General features: G+C 43.1%; 3 protein-coding genes across 3 annotated transcripts; 2 read left to right on the forward strand and 1 right to left on the reverse strand.

Moving 5' to 3' along the window:
• Positions 1 to 220: 220 nt before the first annotated feature.
• Positions 221 to 1,697, forward strand: LOC102705337 (60S ribosomal protein L12-1). The gene is made up of 2 exons (XM_006652683.2): positions 221 to 801; positions 1,501 to 1,697. The coding sequence occupies exon 1, from the start codon at positions 299 to 301 to the stop codon at positions 797 to 799; it is 501 nt and encodes a 166-aa protein (XP_006652746.1). The 5' UTR covers positions 221 to 298; the 3' UTR covers positions 800 to 801; positions 1,501 to 1,697.
• Positions 1,698 to 2,499: 802 nt separating this feature from the next.
• On the reverse strand, positions 2,500 to 5,735 carry LOC102705618 (probable transcription factor FL). The gene is made up of 3 exons (XM_006652684.1): positions 5,275 to 5,735; positions 4,686 to 5,092; positions 2,500 to 2,844 (listed from the first exon to the last, which is right to left on the reverse strand). The coding sequence occupies exons 1-3, from the start codon at positions 5,678 to 5,680 to the stop codon at positions 2,500 to 2,502; spliced, it is 1,158 nt and encodes a 385-aa protein (XP_006652747.1). The 5' UTR covers positions 5,681 to 5,735.
• Positions 5,736 to 13,429: 7,694 nt separating this feature from the next.
• LOC102703304 (wall-associated receptor kinase 3-like) lies at positions 13,430 to 18,881 on the forward strand. Its single transcript, XM_006653664.3, has 4 exons — positions 13,430 to 14,400; positions 15,084 to 15,239; positions 16,630 to 16,794; positions 17,488 to 18,881. The coding sequence occupies exons 1-4, from the start codon at positions 13,437 to 13,439 to the stop codon at positions 18,699 to 18,701; spliced, it is 2,499 nt and encodes an 832-aa protein (XP_006653727.2). The 5' UTR covers positions 13,430 to 13,436; the 3' UTR covers positions 18,702 to 18,881.
• Positions 18,882 to 20,553: the final 1,672 nt, after the last annotated feature.

The raw sequence follows: 20,553 nt of genomic DNA on the forward strand, positions 1-20,553 counted from the left end.
CTCTTGATCTGCACTAGTTTGGGGATGCTCTACACAAGTTTTGCAGTCGAAGGATGCACATTAAACTCGACCCTTAGTTGCAAAATGGACATTTTTACAACTCCAAACAGGCTTTATAATGGGCTTATCAAGTGACTCCCCAAAGGCCCAGCCCAAACTTAGAGAGAACAAGCAGGCCGCTATATAAACGCGAGTAGCCATTTCGAGCCGAAACCCTACTGCGCCTCCACCACCACCCGAAGCGCCTACCCGCGAACCCAACCCCGCCGCCGCCGCCACCTGCAACCGAGGTTTCGCTATGCCGCCGAAGCTCGACCCGACGCAGGTGGTGGATGTATTCGTCCGGGTGACCGGAGGCGAGGTGGGCGCGGCGTCGTCCCTTGCCCCCAAGATCGGCCCGCTCGGTCTCTCCCCCAAGAAGATCGGTGAGGACATCGCCAAGGAGACCGCCAAGGACTGGAAGGGCCTCCGCGTCACCGTCAAGCTCACCGTCCAGAACCGTCAGGCGAAGGTGTCCGTCGTCCCCTCCGCCGCGGCTCTCGTCATCAAGGCCCTCAAGGAGCCAGAGAGGGACAGGAAGAAGGTGAAGAACATCAAGCACAACGGCAACATCAGCCTTGACGACGTCATCGAGATCGCCAGGACCATGAGGCCCAGGTCCATGGCCAAGGATATGTCCGGGACTGTCAAGGAGATCCTTGGGACCTGCGTCAGCGTTGGGTGCACCGTCGACGGGAAGGACCCTAAGGATCTGCAGCAGGAGATCACAGACGGCGAGGTCGAGATCCCCTCTGCTTAAAGGTACATACAAATGTTCGATTGCTGAATTTTCCTTTGTCCTTTGTGTTAGTGCCGTACTGAGATAATACAGTCATTTCGGTATGAATGCTAATGCATAGTTATTGTTTGTGGAAAAACTAATGTATCTCGCCTCATTTGTGTTATTATGGTTCAATCCATTAATTCTTAGTATGAAATCAGTAATTTATTTAACCAGACGCTTCACCATTTAGTATGCTATTTGTTTGTGTAGAAATTGCTCATCTTGCCACGTTGACAAAGTGCGTATGGAATTTGTTATGTTGCGTTGTCTGGTCTGTCTACAAGTACCATCTGGTAGATCATATGTTCTGCTGAAACCATACAATGAATCTTTCTTGTTTTGGTTATCTCAATCGTTGTCTACTTGAATTGTTTTTCAGTGAGCAATCTGTATTTCTGTCAGCCCAGATTTAGTTAGCCTGCCTGATGTCTGCTCAGTTTACACTGGCTGATGTTTATGTGGCTTTGGATAACTGTGTGGTGTTCGAAATCATACCGTGAGATAAGAGTTATTAGGGTTGCAATTTGATTGATTTGGATTATGATTGTCTTGTAATCCAACTTATCTCCGAATAGATGTTATAATTTAATATATCAATATGTTATTTTGATGAATACCACTACACTGTAGCTTTATGAAATATTGATGACCATATTTGCGTTTTGTTTACTTTTCAGGCTTGATATTCAAGGACATTACCATCTGATGCTACTGAGTGATCCTTTGTTCCAAATGCTGCTTATGTACCTTACAAAACGATGTGATTCGACCTATTTTTGTCATGCTTTAGTGGTAATCTTGTGAGACCTCAATGTTACTATTGCAATTAGGTACCATTTGGTCCTTTGGAATGGAGTTTGAAGTACTTGCATAATTTAATCTGGTTCCGTTTTATTATATATGTGCTTAAGTTGATCAAGATGCCTAACACTAATTTGTGCCAATCTATCGTGCTTGCCGAAGTCTGACGATTTGAACCTGTATTGCTGAGCTCACATCTTTACAGTGCAAAACCACATCTGGCCAATTCTGATGAACGTGCTGTTTAATAAGCTTGTGTGAGTTGTTGAAGTGTTTAGCATGGATTCGGAGGTAGGTGGTTTTATTTGGCCATTTGTTGAACGAAACTATGCTACCACTCTAGCATGTATTGTTCCACGTCAATTTTCTGCCGGTCCGCTTAACTGTCTAACCTGTGTTGTCCTGGTCAAATTTCTACGTAACTGTAACTGCTACATGGAAATATTTTCATACTAGCGACTAGCGATGGCGTTACAATTTTTATACATTTGGTGTTCCTTGCATAACATTTCGCCAGGCTCGATCAGATTTCTGCAGAACTGTCGAACTGTTACTGGGAAATGTTCTCATTCTAGGCGTGGTCGTTACGGTTTTTATACATTTCGTGTTCCTTGCATAATATTTCGCCAGGCTCGAAATAAAAGAAACATTACTCAGACGATGCGAAATTCACCACATTTAGGATTTAGCATTTCATATCATAAAACAAAACAAATTTAACAAGGTAGTACAGTAGTAAAAACTAATAAACGGGCCATCAAGATCCCAAAACAAAGGTAGACGACGACGCAACCTGCTCGATCGGCCCATCTAGTACAGTCGTTCAAACAGCCTTAGTCTTGCTAGGAAACACGGCCCAGCACAAAGAGTCGTCTCTAGAACAAGGGCGGCGGGAGGGCGGCGGCGTGGCTGCTGCGCGCCTGGTGGCAGAGCTGGCGGAGCCTGGTGGGCACGTACCAGATGGCGAGGCGCGGGTGCGCGGCGAAGACGGCGTCGATGTCGAAGCCGTGGCGCGCGGAGATGTCGACGAGCGGCGCGAAGCACGCCTGCCTCCACGCGCCCACGTTCTCGCCGCGCGCCTTGTACGCCCGCCGCAGCGCGTCCGACGCCTCCTCGTCCAGGCAGTGCAGCGCGTAGCAGTGCACGTAGTGCCGCATCTTGGGCTTGTTGATGTAGCTCGCCCCCACCTTCTTCGCGTACCGGAACACCTGGTTCGTCACCTGCATCCATCCGGTCGGTCTGAAGATTAAATATTTAAAAATTTAATTTTATGAATCAAATTCGATCACTTTCATTGAATGATAATCTAAAAATACGTATACAAGTCAAAAAATCCATACACACTTCCCCTAGCTCTCATACGTTACATTAATGTTTGACAGAAGAAAAAAAATCAAGTGAGTGATCCATATATGCATCATCCAGCAGCTGCGTTCGATACTAAAGGTCACGACATACGAAAAACAATAAATATATTTAGCACATGATTAATTAAGAATTACTTATTAAAAAATTTTAAAAATAAAGTTATTTGATCTTTTAAAATAATTTAGATATAGAAAATTTTACACGAAATATATCGTTTAGCAGTTTAAAAAATATGCTACCGGAAAACCATGAATAACTCAGCCTAACAGCATGAAACGCAGCCATCATCCACCCCCACGCCGGCCTTGCGTTTTCCCCACCGATCGAGCCCGTATCATGCGTCGCACAGTAAGGGATCACGGACTGACTGACTGGACTGGATGCAAACCTATCCAATCACCCTGGAAACCCCGACCAGGCCGTGCATTCATTTCATTGCATTGCATGCACGATGCACCGTCTCCGAGCTGATCCGAGTGCCCTCCGGCCGGCCGGCCGGCCAGCCAGCCACAGCGGCAGCCGGCAGGTGAGCTCACATGGCCGTACGTGCGAGGGATTGCCACCACGGAATCCGAGAGCCATGCATGCCTACGCTGATGCTAGGGCCCGACAAGACAACACATGGAACGCAGGCTTTGCCAGCCTATCTGCGACTGACACGTCGGCACGCTTTTTCAGGTTGGTGCTGCGCATCGACGTACGCGCGTGTCCATCTCCTCCTGAATTCTTTACTACCGCTTCGAGCATCCACAGACCACAGTTTGGTACGGTAGCCTATACCTAGTGGAATCACTGTTTGTGTGTAACAAGCTAACGTAGGACACGGTAGGAGAATACTACGTACAAGTGCCCTACAGTATCATCCATGCGTCGGGCTAATGAAACAGGCACAGCATGACAGAACTACCGGTATCAATGTATCATGCCTGTGCACTATGTGCTCTGTGGTATAATCTTCAGTAGGAGCAAGCATGAATTGGTACAAGAGATTTGCACTGTTGAAAGTGAGCTTTCCTGCGGTTTATGAGTGTCTATGCCATTTGTACCATCAATTTAGTTTCTAGAAATTTGAACATTGCCTCCGTTTTAAGTTGAACCAAAACAAAAGTTTTGACACCGGCGTAAAACCTAAGCATAGCAAATACTACTCAGATTGTTGCAGTACTAATACCAGTACTGATAATGGATCTTTCGCACCGTTTTTCATGAGACTCTCCAACAGAATATATCTGATGGTACACGTTGTATTTATACCACGCGCACGTACTCCGTAGTACTCCTGCTACTTACCGTGAACGAGTGATAAACAATACTCCCTCCATCCCAAAATAAACCAATTTTTCACTTTTTACATTCAATTTTTTACTCTTCGTCTTATTCAAATTTTTTTACGATTGATATTTTTGTTTTTACTAGATGATAAATTATAAATAGTATTTTACGTGTGACTAATTTTTTTAATTTTCTGAAAATTTTTCAAATAAAACGGATGGTCCAACGTTGGGCACAGAAACCGAAGAATTCATTTTTTCACGGAACGAGTAGCTTTTTCAGATCTTAGGTCGAGCTGTTGAGATGACGACAGTAGTCGTACGTACTCAGATTGTCATACGTCTGCACGCTTATGCAAGAACGTGTATAACTGTGTAACGTACTGTACGCGAGATATGTAATGCTGGTAAATTACGCGTACCTTGGTTGGGGACTTGTGTCCATGCAGCTTAGCCATGGACTGCACCTGGAGCAGGAAGAGGCGGCACTGCTCGTACAGATGGAACAGGTAGTCCAGCCCGTTCTTCTTGGCCCTCGCAACCTCGCCGGGCTCCGTCACCACGAAAGGGTGCTCCCTCTGCCGCTCACCTCCGCCGCCGCCGGCAGACGACTCCGTCGACTCCGACCCGCCGCCGTCGTCGTCGCAGTCGTTCTCGTCCTCCTGCATGTCCAGCCGCAGGTCGTCCACCTTCTTCCTCCTCGCTTTCTTGCCCTTCCTCGACGCGGATCCTTTCTTTGCCTGCTTCTTGCCGGCCATCGTCATCCTCCTGCCGTTGTCGTCGTCACCCATGCCGCCGCTCCCCGCCATGTCATGCTCGTCGGATAGCGCTGCTCGCGTGCATGCAGACATGCAGTACAGTATCATGTACAGAAACGTACGAGCACACATGAACGCGGTTAAGAACAGAGCTGGTCATGCATGCATGCATGATCAAGTCATAATTCGCAGGCAACAACGCATGAACAAGCAGAAAGATAGTGGCATGATGCCATGATCGATGGGTAGATACCTTCCTGGGAGGCGCCATCCACAGTGCTCCCGGACTGGTGCCCATGGTGGCGGCCGCCGAGAGACATCAGGCGTCCGCGCTCAGCGCGCAGCGCAGCGCGGAGGCCGAACCGCTCGCCGAGGAGCAGGTCCCAGCGGAACAGCCCGGCGAGCGCGGCCATCATGTCGTCGAGCTCGCGCTCCGTCATGGCCAGGAGCGTGCTCGCCGTGAACCCGAGCTCCGAGATCCGTGCCACCGTCGACAGCCGCACGCCGTACCCTGCCACCAGATCCTCCAGCTCCCTGGGGGCGTGCACCGGCGGCACAGGAGGGGGCGGCGGCGGAGGCGGCGCCACGGGCGGCGGCGCCGGCGGCCCGAGGTCCCACCGGAACGGGTGCGCGGCCGAGAAGGCGTCGTTGGGATCCATGCGCGCGCGCTAGCTCGGCGGGGCGCGGTGTCTCCGTTTGTTTTCTTGTGTTTCGCCACGCCTCTGTGCGTCGCGTTGGGCTCGTTATATAGCGGACACTGTAGTGCTGGGCATTCTAAGCTGCACGCGGTTGACTTGACAAATCTCACTAGCATAGCTCGTGGTTGGTTCGGACGCACGCTAGCTTTTGGATTTTGTCGAATACTCGAAGCAGGGAGAGCGAGCTGATCGAGCTAAGCTAGCTACTACTATACCGCGACGTGAAAATGACTTGTCCTGTAGAAAGCTGCGTCGTCGCTAGCCGCTAGCTTTCTCGCACGATTTGATAGTCTAGATTCTAAGCCCTATTACGTACGTGCCGGTACATAAAAAGTAGACACAGTAAGCCCTATAGGAGTAATACACCCACACATTGTGTAGTCCCGTCACGGGGCGTACGTACGTGCACCTGTCCATGGCGCACGTCTCGCATCCCTGTAGTAGATCTTTTGTTTCGTTTCGTGCGTCTCTCTTGGAGGGAGCAACGGGCGTGTGTCACTGTTCCTTGTCTTCCGAATAAACAAAAAATTGATACTGCGTACTGTACCGTTCTCGTGCACGGCACGGGCGTGACGCCGTAGCCTTTTTATCGTGCGTGCCGGTTGGTTCGGCCGTAACAAATGCTGTCGTTTGAGCGGTGGGGTAGAAGATTGGTGTGCCGTTTTGCGGTTTTTCCCGTGCTAACTCCAACTTCCACGAGGAATCAGTGTCTTCCTGTCCCTTCCACAAAGAATCAATGTATTTTATCTTAAAATAAGTTTATTTTCAAACCATTATGGCATTAGAGTTTGTAGAGTTAAAAAATAAATGTACACAATGAACAATTATATTTAGAATTGATAAAATGAAATGTATTTTAATCTATTTGTTTATATTAATATGTCTGAGATATGTGGAAACAAATATTTTACGATCGACGGAGTAACCGTAATGGTTAGACAAATGTTGTTTTTTTTTCTTTTGACATGGATGTATAATTTTTATACTGGTGTACTGTTCAACTATCTTGAATGGACTGTAACTATTTTTCTATGGAGATTTGTTTCGACTAAATAAAAAGTATCTAAAGGTAGCGATACCTTACATACCTATAAATCATTTCTCATCATTGGATCTAGCTGAGCATGATAGACATGGTCAGATCCAACGATCAGAAACGATTTGGTACAGTGAGATACTAATACCCCGAGGTACTTTTTGTTAGAGCAAATCTCTTTTGTTATACAAATGGGCCAATCCTGCGATATGCGAGTATAACCAGGACTTTCCTGCAAATGATAAATGGCAATAAATAATCATTTTTTCTGCTCACACATCAATCGGCGTTATCTAGAAGAAATGTAGGATGGGGTGGGTGGAGTGTGTGGGCATAACTTTGCTTCGTTCTAAAAATAAATTATTTTTTAGCAATAGTTATGTAAAGTTAATTTATAAAAGTAGAAAATAAATACATCGAATAAGATAATGTGGGGCAATTTCATTGAATTTAGTGAAACTGAGTATATTCTAGTATTTTTTTCCTTCTGTGTTGATATGTGTAAGATAAGTAAAAAAACAAAGTTATTTTAAAACCGAAAAAGAACAATAGCAATGCTTTCTGAAGTGAGCATATGATTATATGAGTATGACAATAGCGACAAATGTGAATTATATCGGCAAGGGTGAGCGAGGACGAGGAAAGGACGAGCGATAAACGAGTGAAGACACCTTGGCTATGGTGGCAGAGGCCTAGCAATTAGCCACAACAGCAAGGCCATGGTGTCGTTACATTTGACGACACGAAATATATGGTGGTGAACAATGCAAGTACAACATCAATCGAGAGCCGCAAAGACGCTTTACTGAATATGGGGCAGGCACACACGATGGCCAACTGTGACTACCCCACGCATATTACCCACAAAGCACACCATTCCATCTTAGAGGTTTGGTTTGATTGGGCTAGTAGGGCTCACATGGGCTTTTATGTACATGATTTATTTGAAGACCTTTTCTATGTGCATGTTCAGTTATTTATTTAGCATCCAAGACAAGTAACCGAGTCTATGACTTCATCATTTCCATTTAGGAATAAATGCAACACATAAAAATATTTGTTGCAACACAGCAATAATGAAATGGTGACTTGAGAAAATGTGTGAAATCATTTATTTTAGTTAGGGGGAGCTCTGCTAGTTCTGTTTTAACGACAACTCCTTGTCAAGAGAGTTGAACAACTCTTGTACTATAAGGTTTGTTTTTTTTTTGAAAAAAATACAATTTAAATGGAAAAATAGAAAATAAGAGCCGGATACCAAAAATTATAAAACTAGTACCGTACCAAACTAATTTAGGTCAATATGAGTCATGTCGATATTTGGTTGTTTGATAGAGGACATGTCGGTAGGACCTAGTTCGACACACTTGTTGGCATAGAGTTCTCGGGTAGGTTAGTTGAGGAGAGCAGTTTGAACTCACTCATCATGTGTTTGGTAGAAACTGTATCGATCACATGAAGTTCCATAAAGCTATTCTTTTACAATTTCTATCACAAAACATTTTTTGTAAATTTTCATTTGAATAGTATTATTTTTTAAATAATATGAGGGTTTATGGGCTGAACAAATCATAAAGTAATTCAATCATAAGACATCTTGAAGTAACCCAGAGTAACTGCACTGAAAAAAAAATATCACAACAAATAAATAATTCATCTTGTTTTATAACTTTTTAATTTGTTCCAGCAATTAATCCCACCCTAATAAGGCAGATGTTTGGTTTCTTGTCCATGTATGATGCCAATGGGATTATTTATTCATCTGATTTGTACAAAAATGTTGTAAGTGAACCCAATTTAATGTGGATGCAGTTTTAAAATTTTGGCAAGAAATCAAACATCTATTCTCTGCCACAATTTAGCAGAGTGTATATTGGTTTACCATAATCCAAGCATACCGGCCCCAAGGCCTCACTTTGTTGTAACTATATCTTGTCACAAAGGAGGTCTAAATGAAATGAGGGGCCAAAAAAGGGATTCAACTCTGCACCAGAGGTGAAAGTAAATACGGTGGCGATCATTGGTGCTAGGAGAAAAAAAAATGTGTGAACGGCATATCCATCGTCCAGACCAGATGCGCTAAGTGCAACCACGATAAAACTGACCCAGTCTTTTCTGTCTCTCCTGCCTCCCTGCCCCGCCCCTGCACGCGAACATGCAAGCGTAATGTTTTGCAACTGATGATCCCGCGGAGAGCAGGGGAGCAGTGCCACTTATGATGCCGAGACGACAGTGCAATTTTGACTGACTCCCTCCCTAGCTAGCTGCTCTAACTTTCGCTCAACTGCAGTGGCTACTGCGCACAGTGCAACACCCTCTCAATTCACCGAATCGGACGTAATTTTTTTATTTTTTTAAACTTTTAAAAAAATAATTTTATTAATAAATCTCTGGAGAAAATATTTCTAAATCTGAAACTTTTGGCCACGACACCAACATTGACGTGACAAGACAACGATGACACGCAGCTTAATCAGCGTTCCATGATGCCTTTATTGGTGGTATGGCAAGACAATGCTGTCACGTCACCAACAATGGCGTGATAAGCTGTTTGACCATGCTAATGTTGGTGGTGTGGTCAAAAGGTTCATACGATAGAAATATTTTTTCCGGAGGTTTAGTAATAAAATTATTTTTCAAAAAGATTTAAAAATAAAAAAATTCATTGGACGTGCCTCCCGGCCGGGCTCCTCTCCCGTCCCGTGCAGGACCAGGCGGCACCGTCGACGGGCGTGAAAACATGCTTGTCCGGTTGCACGCACCGGCCTCGCCACCTCTCGCAGCATCTCACTGAGTTGGACGCCGCCGTCTCTCGTGCATATCATATCGTAGTATCTGGCTACCTGCTGCCGCTGCTGCTCCGGCCACCACCACCATGCCGTCGTCTGCGCCTGTGCGTGCATGCGCTGCACTCCTCTCTAGGCACGCTCGCTCGCGCGCGCGCGCACACACACGCCGGCAGCATCGCGGCCGCGTACTACGTACTCACTGGGGCACGTGATGGACTGACGAGCGCTGGCCTTAGTATTATTCCCCGAATTGAATCGTGCAGAGCGCTCTCATTTCTCAGCGGCGCCTCTCGCTCGCTTCTGCTAGCTGCTTGCTACCATGTGCCTAGCAGCTAGGCAGAAGATGCATGCATGCAGATGAATTCATGAATTCGTATGAGAAATTGTGCAAATGAACAACTCGATATGGTGAAAAGCATCGGGGTGTATCATGTGTACGTGGGCTTCAGTACTTTAGTATAACTGTATAAGAGAATGATTGTTTGTTTTTTTTTTCCAAACTACATATTTATAAATAAAAAATATATATATTCTTAGCAACTTAAGAGATAAGATTGATAAATAAACTACGATAAAAAACTTAAAATCAACCTGGCATGAATTTATTCGTGATCTACTATATCATCCATTTTATATTATAGACCATTTACTCTTATCTAAATTAACATTTTATATTATAGACTTTTTTACTCTATCTAAATTAACACATTAATCAATACATTATATATACACATATAAATCTAATCAATAAAAAATCTTACAAAATAAAACAGACATGAAGTATTTAGCTGTTCTTATGCCGGCTAGCCATAGGCCAAACAATCGTACTTGGTGTATATCATGAGAGTTCTGGGACGATACGTGCGAACCTGGCTAGATGCCACGTGATATCATCGCTTCCACCAACTTCAGAGTATACGGCTATGTCGTTGTCTCATGAAAGCTAAAGCTGGTGGCGCCTCATCGCGAATCTTTGACCACGTGCAATTCGCACAGGCTCAGTAATATTCTCAGCAAGCAACACGCTCAGAGCCAGCCAAGGGAAACCCAGCAACCGCAGAACGCATCGTCGCAACTCGCAATAGTTCCGCAACAGAGAGCTCCACGGCTAAACTTTGTAAGACACACAAATTGTGCTTCTTCCTCCGCCGGTCGCCGGAGATAACGACGTGCGTGTCATGCTACGGCGGCGCGCGGCGGCGCAACGGGGAGAAGGAGCACGGCCATGACGGTTGGGCCATGGTGGTTGGGCCGGGCCGGGAGTGCGAGGACGTGCGGGCCGTGACGGTTGGGCCTTAAGCTGATACCAAATCTACCGATCTAAAAGAGAGAAAAAAAAGAGATAACTCCATCGAGGGCCAGGGATGAACTCATGATGCGCCGTGGAAATCTGCCAAACAGCAGCAGCGAATGGTCGTGTCAATCTCAATGAAAATTTTATAGGTAATAAATAGGGTGTCATATAGATATTTTTGATGATCTGATAAAGTATTAATGAAGAGAGATGAAATGAGTTTCATAGAGATGAAATCTTCTCTGTGCTGTTACTTAGATAGCTTGTGTCTTGCATATAACCTAGAAAACAACAATAGATAAAACTATGCATTGAGAGAGGGGTGTTTTATTTAAATTTTAAACTTTTTAGATGACATGTCAATCGTGTCCATAAAACTTGATGACCTAATACGCAGCAGGTAGGCATGCATCTCTACTGGTGGTGGTGCATGGTTGCTTCATCAATTCATCACATTCACATCACGGTCTGCTTCTTCTGCTCGATAAACAAGATCTCCAGGGGGGATAAAAGAGCGCACTTTACCAGAGAAGTAGCCACAAATTGGAAGTGGCGCACCATGGCATGGAAAAGATCGGTGCAATACATGGTATACGCCAAAAAAAAAAAATGCACAATAGCGTCGTCGGCTGGTCGCATGTTGGATTCCAGTCGAGCTATAGCTGTCCGCCTACTTTCTCTAAAAGCTTAGCTACGATACTACTTCCTGTAAAAAAAAAAAAAACGATTTCTCTGATTTTCATATCGACTATCCGTCTTATTTGAATTTTTTTAAAAAAATTAGAAAAAAATTAGTCACACGTAAAATACTATTCATAATTTATCATCTAATAAAAACAAAAATATCAATCGCAAAATTTTTTTGAATAAGATGAATAGTCAAAAATTGAAGGTAAAAGGTGGAAAATTGGTTTATTTTGGGACGGAAGGAGTATCTATTGATATTATTCTATTTTTAATATTATTATTACCAGAGTAATCTTGATTATTCATTTAGAGTTTTATATTATTAGAAAAAATATTTTACTATTAATTATTGATAAGATAGTATAAATACTTAATGCATTTCTCTACATTATTTCTACTAAAGGCAAAATCATCCAGAAAGGGCGGTGGGGTCGTATCGTGCTTGTAGTGGCAAAAGACCAATATAGTGAAGACTGAAGAGAGCGACCTCAAATTCTTTCCAATTGCAAGTGCCGCATAGTTTATCAGTTTATGCCTGTTTTCCAGCTTGAGATTGGTGCTCTCGTGCGTTCCTCCATGTTTGTCTGGGGTGCGTTCGACACTGATGGTCGGGGTAAAAACTTCGCTCGTTTCTAGGACCATGTTTTATAAAATATGAACTGTAACAAAAACTTTTCTATAAAGAGATTACTTTAAAAGTTATTTTAATGTTTTTAATTTACAATAGATAGTACTTAATTAAGCATTCTCTAATGAGTCCTTTTCTTTTAAGTAATCTTCTGCATATTTTTCTTCACTCACCTGTAAACATAAGGACATGTATAACAATGTGTACAACTGTTGTTTATTTAATATACATGGGCATGTAAGTAGAAAAGTTGTACGATGAGTTGTCTAGTTAGTTATCAGCATAATATTTAATACATTTTTTTTATATTTTGTATTAGTTGCATATAACCAATGCATAAAATTTTCTTAAAAAAGATTACATGCAGCTTGGGAGCACGTGTCCAAGCAGCAGACGAATGAATAGATGGCAGACAACGTTCAAGTTTTTCTTTAGTTAATAATAACACCTAGGATGATTAATATGACGTGGATATATATATAATATTATTATCTCGTACATGCACTAAGTTATTATGGATTTAAAACTTTTGCATTGAGCAATTGACCCAACCAACAAAGTCTTTCGTCTTACTACTTTTTCTCCGAAGACAATGGATGTCTTCATCTTAACCGGTTGTGGAACAGTATGGTATTTTGATATGTTCCTTCTGAGTGCTAAACTGACAGTGATGCTGCTATACCATAATAAAGGCGCAAAAGCGCACAAAGCCCCGTTGCACTGTTCGGTAATTCGGTTAGCTGCCTGCACTTGTACTGGATCTTGGCTTGTCCAGTAGACGAGGCGATGTACAGCCTGGCTCCGGTGAAACGGAAATGAGCTGTGTAACTGTGTTTCTGGTGAGCAGGCTTAAGTTGGATCGACTAATGAGCTGTGTTTCTGGTGAGCAGGCTTATGTTAGGAGAAATTTGGATATAAAGTGATTGATGAAACATGTAGTTCTGTGAATGTTTGAAGAGAGTAGTAATTTCTAAGTATTAGTTAAAAGAAACAAAAGAGGAGAAATAAATTCATTTCGTGGGATAAAAAATAACTACAAATTGTTTCTTGGGCCAACTATTAAACATCATGCATGCCCCGTGAAAAGTTTTTGTAATGATGCGGAAGATATATACGCAATTAGTGTCTTGCATAGTGTAGGACGTTTGAGCTTGAGCTCAGTGGCTAGCCGAGATCAAACAAACTCATCACCACGTCTCCCTCCTGCCTAGCTCCTCTCGGCGCTGGCCGGTGCATGCACCGTCGAGAACAAGAAGAAGAGGCGAGTAGGCGACATGCTGCGCATGAGAGCAAGCATACCAGCAGCAGCAGCATGGCCTCTCGGCCCGCTGGTGCTGACGCTCGCCGTCTTCTCGGCGATGCCTCGCGTCGCGCTCCCCAAGGAACCGAGGCTGGTGCTCCCGCCGCTGCCGGCAAACTCGCAGCTGCAGATGAAACTTAATTGCCACAACATCCCTTATCCCTCCGGCTTAAGAGGGAAGCCTGCCCCGGCCGGGTTCGTGGTAACATGCGGGCCAAACAACGAGGCCATGCTCCGGATCGGCAAGCATAGACACAAAATCGACGAGGTGTCGGTGATGGAATCCTACATCACCATACTTGCAGGCCCCATCAAACAGGCGTGCTACGACCGCAGCGGCAGGCCGACGCAGATCACCGGAATCGGCGCGATGAACCTGGAGGCCACGCCCTTCTCCTTTTCCAAGCGCAACGCACTCGTCGGCACCGGCTGCAACTACTGGTTCGTCGCTTACTTCAGGAGCTCGTCGGGTGGTGATGCGCAGCCCACGACCGTGACTTGCGGAACCTGGTGCAACGGAAGCTCTGACAGCATCATCAACGGCTCGTGCGCCAATCTGGGCTGCTGCAAGGCCGGGATGCTGACGGATGGAGCGAAGGAATTCGCCTTGACGTTCAACAGTTCATGGCCATCACGGCATGTCTCCGGCGAGGAGGCCAGCACCTGCAGCGCCGTCTTCTTCCTCGACCAAGATGAGCAAGTCTTCACCGGCGCCGGTAGTTCCAGGAAGATGCCACTGAAAGAGGCGCTAGTACCGCCCGGTCACCGCAGGATGGTCTTGGATTGGGCGATTCCGGGCAACAACTGCGAGCAGAGTCTGCTCCTCGCGGCACAGTACCAGTGCAGCAGCATGAGCACGTGCATCGACGTGCCCGGCGGAGCGGGCTATCGCTGCAGATGCAACGCAGGGTACGACGGCAACCCATACGAGCAAAACGGGTGCACAGGTAAATAGCGCTTCCGTTTTAAAATATAAGGACCAGTATATTATTTAGCCGAAAATAATGTTGAGAAGAAAACAATATGGTGGTACTTATTAAATAAGAGTAATTTTACCATTCTTAAAAAGTTATCAAGATGTATCATTATTTTCTATGTAAAATTTGGTACCTTTTGTACCTTAGATACTAGAAGATACCAAATTAGAAAACAGTGATACCTTTTGTATCTTATTAAGGATAGAAAAGAAGCTCGTTAAATAAAAAATGAACGATGCTAAGTGCAGGTGATGATGTAATGGAAATGATTTTAAATGAAAAATAATTAATATGCTAGGTAGTGCTGTATTGGAAATACTTATATTATATGATACTGAAATCATATAAATGCTTATATTTTGAAACGAATTTCGTGCTTCATATATCACAGAGATTAAACATGTTGCATAAGGTAATAGGAAATAGTATTCCTCACATCTATTATTTGCTTTGCTCCCAGGACATGCACTGCTTTAAAACTGTTATTGTTTTCTTTAAGTGTTGGAAAACAAGCGGGAAAGGTTTGTCACAGCATTTTTCTGATTGGATCACGGCAGAGTTTAATCAGCCAATTATTCATAGAATTCTAACGTGTTGGCTATGAATAAAATTGTGTTCTGCTTTCTGAATGAAGCTTCGCCCTATTTATGAAGATATCAACGAATGCCGGGACGTCGGTAGCAACAACTGCAGCATGATCTGTAATAACACTGACGGAGGTTACGCTTGCTCTTGCCCCCGGGGCATGGTTGGCGATGGGTACAGGACAGGGACAGGCTGCGTCGATCCGCCTATGACAATGACACCCGGTAACATGTCACATATTTCTGGACTGAATAAAATTCTACTTATCCTAGAATTCTGTTCAAAACCGTATTAATTACTGTCTCATAAGGCCACTTCCAATAGATGTCTATAAACTATCTATAAGATGTACTATATAATTTTTTAATAGAACAGACATAAAAACTATCTCTTAATCGAGAGACAGTCTCTCGTATAACGCACATATTTTAATGTAAGTAAGAATAACTTGTAGGGTCATTTGTATTATAAGCTACTTGCTAAAAGTTAGACCATTAGAAACGTTGTCTTTTAGAATGCTTCTCTATTAATGGAGGTAGCCTAATGCCCCGTCGGTCACGTTGCTTATCAAATGAATCCGTCTCAAAAAGTGATACGTAGCCGAACTACTACTTGATCCAACCATCTCATGCCAGAGTTTTACTTCGTACTTTTTTTTGCGAGCTCCGGCGGCAGGCAAGGTAGATGGGGTTGGGGTTCGAGGCGCTAGCGGCTAGGGCTTCAGACGAAAAAAAAGAGAAATTTATAAAAATGTTATTATAATTTTAAAAAATTAGAGATATACTATTGGTATCTTAATGATATATATAGCCCGCATAAGTTAATGATACGTTGGTCAGTATGACATGTATCAAATTAAGCAAAAGTATAATGACAACCTTATAATTTTCAAAAAAAAAGAGTGAATGGTTTCAAAAATTTGAGAGGTGAACAATATATGACTTTTACGACTTACCTTTTCACTTCTGCTTATGCTTATAAGCTAAAATTTAACTTTTCAACTTTAAATTTAGAGTTAATTTTGAGCTTTTTTCATCGTATACATCTTTGCTTTTATATGTCTAAGAACATGTATATAAAAAATTTCACAAATTATTTTTCATATGCAAATATGTTGCTTGACTTTTTTCATGAAAGAAACCAAACAATCCCCATAGGCTGTTAAGTAATAGTACCTTAGCCTGTTAAGTAATAGTACATAGGTGTAAAATGGATTCTTCCCTTGCTAGTATACTCATAACAATGCCAGCGATCTGACCAACATTCTCTTTCTCATCCAGGCAACACTACCCAAAACCAACCGCAAGGTATGAAAGAATGCAAATTGTTCACTGCATAGAAGAGCATTCTAACCGCAGTCTTTACAATCAGGGGGAAAAAAGGATTTTTTCAATAATGATTTTTCATCTAGTTCAATGACCATAATTCTTTATTCCTCCAAAGAAATATGCACCTTAAGCTGAAGGACCTTGAAAACCTCTTTACAACATTTAACATTGAACCACTAGCACGCTACATCATTTTTCATTTGGAGAAAGTGTGTCTAATGCGTACCATTTACTATGTATCTACTTCTAGTGCGTGCCATTTACTATGCATCTTCAATACTATTAGGTCAAGATGTGTGTGCTCACCCGGAAAAGAATCCTTGCATGCACAAATCGTATTGCAAGGACGAAAAAGGAGTGACTTCATGTAATTGCCCCAAAGGCATGAGCGGCGATGGACGGCAGGACGGAAGTGGCTGCAAAAGGGACTTTCCTTCGGATACTGCTTTGGGTAACATACTCAATACCTGGCATTCCACACCAGATCATTCATTTGCTCTCTTCTATTTTCGTTTTTCATACCTAATGCAGTTGATAACAAATCTCCATTAATTGCAAAACTGCTGAGCATATATGACTAGTGTATTGACTGCATTCATGATTAGACATAACTAACAAAATCCTTAATAACTCATCTAAATTTGGTCATCCATATCTTTATTTGGATGATCATTTAAAATAATTTTATCCTTCGTATCTTTTTTTACTCCAGCAGATCATTTATATATAATATCCTACATATCTGTTTGGAGGATTGAGAGAGAGCATTTAAATATGGATTTTTCTCTCATAATATTGATGGTATTAAAAAAATAGAAGATGTGATGAATGCTAGCCCAGAGCTCAACTTTGACTCTTCATTCTCTATTTTTAGAGTGACTGACGAGATAACTTATCTACTGGAGATGCTCTAATGATAATAAAGATTAAATACCGAGGCTGTAAAATACCGTAATATTAAAAATGTTAGAACTCATACCTCGCAAGTAAGTACCACCACCCATGATGTCAGTCTACAGAAAAATAGTCAATCGGTCATAAAATCCTAACGTCACTCGTAATTTGACACTCTTTTACTCCCTCAAGAGATTTATTTAGGAAGAAAACTAACACAAGACGCGGATATTCTCGTCCAATTCTGCAGGTGTAGGCCTTGCCTTTATGGTTGCACTTGGTACAACATTGATGTGCTACTACTGGACAGTGAAGAAAAGAAAGGTGGCAAAAAAGAGAGCAGAGTTGTTCAGGAAGAATGGAGGCTTGCTACTGCAGCAAAGATTTTCGATGATCACATCTCAAGGTGAGGACTCATCAGCGAAGATATTTAGTGCTGAAGAACTCAAGACTGCCACGGACAACTATAATGAGAGTCGCATCCTTGGCCGAGGAGGAAGTGGTATGGTTTACAAGGGTGTCCTTCCGAATAATACCGTGGTTGCCATAAAGAAGTCCATCTTGTTTGATGAAAGCCAGGTGGATCAATTTGTCAATGAGATCACCATATTATCACAGATCGATCACCCAAACGTTGTCAAGCTTTTGGGATGCTGTCTAGAGACAAAAGTTCCACTGTTAGTTTATGAGTTCATACCTAATGGAACGCTCTTCCAGCACATCCATAATAGGAGTTCTTTAACATGGGAAGATTGCTTAAGGATAGCTGAAGAAACAGCAGAAGCACTTGCATATCTACACTCTACATCTTCTACACCAATCATTCACAGAGACATTAAGTCAAGCAACATACTGTTGGATGAGAATTTCGTGGCTAAAATATCAGACTTCGGTGCATCAAGATCAGTCCCATTCGATCAAACCCATGTAACAACTCTAATTCAAGGAACAATCGGTTATCTTGACCCTGAATATTTCCAAAGCGGCAAGCTCACAAAGAAGAGTGACGTTTACAGCTTTGGAGTGGTTCTTGCAGAGCTATTGACAAGGCAGAAACCAATTTCTGCAAGCAGGCCGGAGGAATCCTGTAACCTAGCCATGTATATTGTGATTTTATTCAATGAAAGGCGCCTACTAGAGGAGATAGAGCCACGCATTCTGGCAGAAGCAGGCGAAGAGCAGATATATGCTGTTGCGCAGCTCTCCGTCAGATGCTTAAACTTGAAGGGAGAAGAACGCCCAGCTATGAGGGAAGTGGCTTCAGTCTTACACGAGCTAAGAGAATCATTCATCGAGGAGCAAACTAGCAGAAGAAGCGACGATTCAATGCAGATGATTAATGAACAAGTGAGTGTACAAACTACACATGGTGAGGCAAGACCGATTTCCAGCTTGCAATCTTCGGAAGAAACCACGCAGTACAGCATGCCGGCCGAAATACTACCTTCTAATTTGGCCAGATGATGTTCTTAATTTCTTATTACAACACAATAATCAGACTCGCCGATTGACAACTTAGGGAACTATGTAACTCTTTTGTGTTTAGGTCAGCAAAATCAACTTTTTATGCGTGCGTGCGTTGCTGGCTTTTATTACCTGGTTTACCCATGAAAAATCCAAAGGAGAGCCAGAGCAGTTCATACCTCATGCTTCCACTGATGAGCGCGGCGCGCTTTCGACTGCTTAGCCGCTCCGACCTTGTACTTGGAGGAAATCCCCTCGGGCTTAAAGGTCGGTTACTCGGATCCATCTCTTCCGCTCGCGTGCTGGTGTGTTTTGTGCCACGGCCCACGGCGGCGGGCGGCGGGCGGCGGGCGGCGGGGCGGTGGGAGGGCGAGCCCGGCCGGAGCTCACGAGGAGGAAGAAAGGTCAGACAGGTGGGCCCCTTCTCAGAATACACGTTCGGTGGGTTTCCTGCGGGATCTACCCAATCGGGAGGGCTGCAACGTGAAAGCTGGGCCTTACTACTCACCGTCTCCTTTTTCAGATTAGGCCCATGAGTGTGCCCGCCGGAGCCTACTATTTTTGCTCGATTTTTTGGTGTGCCCATCCATGCAGACATGTATCAGTAGTGGTTATGGTTGCTTCATCATATTCACATCACGCTCTACTTCTGCATCTGCCCGTATAGCAATGGCACAGTGGTTATGGTTGCTTCGTTATATTTATATCAGGGTAAACATCTGCATCACTTCGCAAAACACTTGATGACTCCAGCATCACTGAGGAAAAAAGGGACACTTTTACGGGACGACAATGACCACAAAACTGAAACAGGTGGCGCACCATAGTCTGATAGTCCCATGTTGGGAGTGCCCTTCTCCGAAGGGCAGCCGTTGTGTGACGTGTCCCGAGTACTGCATACATAGTAGTGACAAATGATCTGTATGCTGAGATGGGAGTGAGCTCAAATGGTTCCGTAACTCAAGTCAAAAATAAAAAAAAAGTTCCGTAACAGGCCAACGGCGGTGGGCCTAGTGAAGTGCCATTTCCTCCCTTTATTTTTTGGCATATTAGGCTATTATTAGTCTGGGTGGGGTTATCATAGATTTCGGCCTTACACATTGAGTGGTTCACCAGCACCTACCATGTTTTCCATGCTATTACTCTTTTTCTAGACAATGGAGGTCCTTGTCTTCGCAACCGGCTTGTGATATACCGTATACAGGACTACTTTAAAAAATGCTCGTGCTTTATACCGGATCAATTTAATTATACGTTGAGTTCGAATAGTAAAATATAATCAATATACAATTGATTTAGAAAGCATCAGAGAGCTTATAATTCAGAGTAGTAAATTATGATCAATATTATAAATAAATTAAATAAAATGGGTTGTTTTTAACGACAAAGAAAGATAGAGACACGCATAAACCCTGTTATGACATTTTCATCCAAGTTCCTTGAGTCATACTTCTTTTATTTTTTATTTGATGCAAATATTTAATTTTAAACAACACATAGTGACGGCTAATAAGAAAATTTTAATTTTAATTTTTAATTTTTTTATTACAGTGAGCGGTGGCGAGTGGTGGTGGTGTCGGGTTAGTACGGAAATCCAAATTGTAGTGAATTTTACGTCCTTTTCAGGTGAAACATCCGCTTGTTTTCTTTTCAAAGAAAATAGAAATAGAATATTAACGCTGCTGTGATTTCATTTTTGTTGTTAATTGTATTTCTACTTTAATTCCTTTTTTAAAAAATAAAGGTAAATTGTGTTCTCACTTTACTGATTACGGATTGTAGATTTGTGTTAGATAGAAAAGCCAAAAATGAAATAAATCAAAACTGCGCTAGCAGGTAAAAAAACATGATT

Source organism: Oryza brachyantha, chromosome 4 (assembly GCF_000231095.2).
Source record: "Oryza brachyantha chromosome 4, ObraRS2, whole genome shotgun sequence".
NCBI classification, from domain to species: domain Eukaryota; kingdom Viridiplantae; phylum Streptophyta; class Magnoliopsida; order Poales; family Poaceae; genus Oryza; species Oryza brachyantha.